This window comes from Myotis davidii, unplaced genomic scaffold (assembly GCF_000327345.1).
Source record: "Myotis davidii unplaced genomic scaffold, ASM32734v1 scaffold1395, whole genome shotgun sequence".
Classification (NCBI taxonomy): domain Eukaryota; kingdom Metazoa; phylum Chordata; class Mammalia; order Chiroptera; family Vespertilionidae; genus Myotis; species Myotis davidii.
This window is the reverse complement of record NW_006288604.1, coordinates 332,387-334,596: the sequence shown is the minus strand read 5'-3', so window position 1 is coordinate 334,596 and position 2,210 is coordinate 332,387. Positions and strand designations below refer to the sequence as shown.

The 2,210-nt window shown below is 57.9% G+C and overlaps 1 protein-coding gene across 1 annotated transcript in view; it reads left to right on the top strand.

The window, feature by feature from the left end:
* The window catches only part of PXDN (peroxidasin), a 70,215-nt gene that overhangs the window by 26,398 nt on the left and 41,607 nt on the right, over window positions 1–2,210 (top strand). The window contains 1 exon segment of the mRNA XM_015561791.1: window positions 1,915–2,081. Within this exon segment, the coding sequence (XP_015417277.1) occupies window positions 1,915–2,081 (167 nt within the window).

The following is a 2,210-nucleotide window of genomic DNA, read 5'->3' as shown; positions in this document are numbered from 1 at the left end:
CGTTAGCGTTGAATAGACGCAGTCGCTGTGATTTAAAAAGCAGATTTATTCGCCTGCTTGTGACCTTTCCTATACACCTAAGACGTATTTTTAAAAGTAGGTTCTTGTCTCTCCCGACAGGTTTTTACACAACAACCGGATTGCGCATTTGGTCCCGGGGACATTTAACCACTTGGAATCCATGAAAAGACTGTAAGTTGTGCTGGCTCCTCTGCGCTCCCCATGCCCGGGCCTCCTCCTGGGTGTGGTGAGACGTGTGTCGCCTGCATGTAGTTCAGGAGACAGAACCTTCCTGAGGGGACAGACTCCGCCCGTTAGAAGGCCCAGGGCATGTGGCAATTGGCTATTCCTTGTGTGGGCTGATAAGATGTTTTAAAAGCCATTTCAAAGCCTTCGCCTGGATTTTAATTCATGGTGCGTATGTCCCCTGTGGAAGTAAAGTCCGTCTGTGGGGAGCCCTGCTCCGGCTCCATACCTGCCGTTAGGTGGACACGTCCACAAACACGTGAAGCGGACTGCGGTTTGCTTGCCCCGTTTCTCAGCCTCTGAAGTGATTTTTCTCGTACTGAGTCATTTCTTATAATAGACTCAGTCCTGATGGGAAAAGCTGACGTGTGTTTTTGCTTTCGGTTTGGAGGCCGTGTTTCCGGTCATGAGTTAGTTATTCAGTACAGCGGACCGCACTGAAGACACGAGACAGACTTTCATCTCCATTTATTAATGTTTTCCTTTAGGGTAAAGCAGTCAGCAGCCAAAGTACAACACATTCTCGGGGGGAGATGGGGTGCGTGCTGCACAGTGAAGAGTAAATAGGAGAGAAGCGGAGAACCGGCCAGGGGTTCCGACAGCCCAGGCGGGCGGGCCGGTCCACGGGGTGAAGCATATGCTGTGTCCAGACTGAGCCAGTCCTTTGACCTTCATCCTCTCCTCCCTGCCCTGTTTGCTCCTCGACTTGGCTCAATCTACGAAAACCTAGATTTTGAGGCCTGTTCTCACTCCAGACACCAGAGCGGGGCACAGACTTGACAGGCTCCCATCCCTTGTCCCTCACCAGCTGGTCCACCGCGCTGCCCCTGGCCTGTCCCACCTACAGAGGACCTGCTATTCTGAGGGGCCGCCAGGTCCGAGGGAGCCAGGCACATGCCCCCCCATGTCCATGCACTCGATCCCTGCAGCCTCCCCACCTGAGGGCCCAAGCACAGGGGAGCGGTGTCCTCATGGGGGACCAAGCTCGAGGTCTCTGCCTGCTGGGCAGCATCTCACCCCCACCCTGCATACCCCCGGACCCTTTGTGTCTCCTCCTGGGGAGCCAGTACATCCCACCATGGGGGTCATCAGAGAAATGACCGTCCAGGCAGAGGATCAGTTCTGCCCATGGTTCCCGTGGAGCCTGTGTCCTAGGAAAGACAGGTGGTGGGGGGTGGGAGTGTGACATCACAGGCCTAGGGCTCCCAGGGGGCCTGGGCCTGCAGTGTGGACTCAGAATGGTGAGGTCACCCCACGCTCCCCACACCTGAGCTCTGGGCCCCTGAGATCCTCCTCGGTGAACCACGCAGCACCTGCCTCAGTTGCAGGCTCTGGCCCCGGTTGGGGTGCGTGCGAGAGGCAGCCAATTGATGTGTCTCTCTCACATCGAGGTTTCTCTCTCTGTCTTGCCCTCTCCCTTCCACGCTCTAAAAAAAATCAATGGAAAAATAGGTGAGGATTAACAAAAAGAAAACAAAGACAACCCTTTACGAAGTAGCGCTTGGCTGCAGAAGATGCAGGATTTATACAGCAAGAGAGGAAGAGCCCGTCCTGGGTGCAGTCCAGGTGGTGTCGTTCGGGGACGGTGAAGGGCCCAGCGAGATGACCTGAGGACAGGCCTGCACGGAGGGTGCAGGGCGGGCCCGGACTCACTGCTCCTCCTCACAGGCGGCTGGACTCCAACGCGCTGCACTGCGACTGTGAGATCCTGTGGCTGGCGGACCTGCTGAAGGCCTACGCCCGGTCGGGGAACGCGCAGGCCGCGGCCACCTGCGAGTACCCCAGACGCATCCAGGGCCGGTCGGTGGCCACCATCACCCCCGAAGAGCTGGACTGTGGTGAGTGAGCCGTGTGGGCGTGGCCGAGGGTAGGGGCGTGGGCGTGTCCGAGGGTGTGGGCATGGGTGTGTCCGAGGGTGTGGGCGTGTCCGAGGGTGTGGGCGTGGCCGAGGGTGTGGGTGTGGG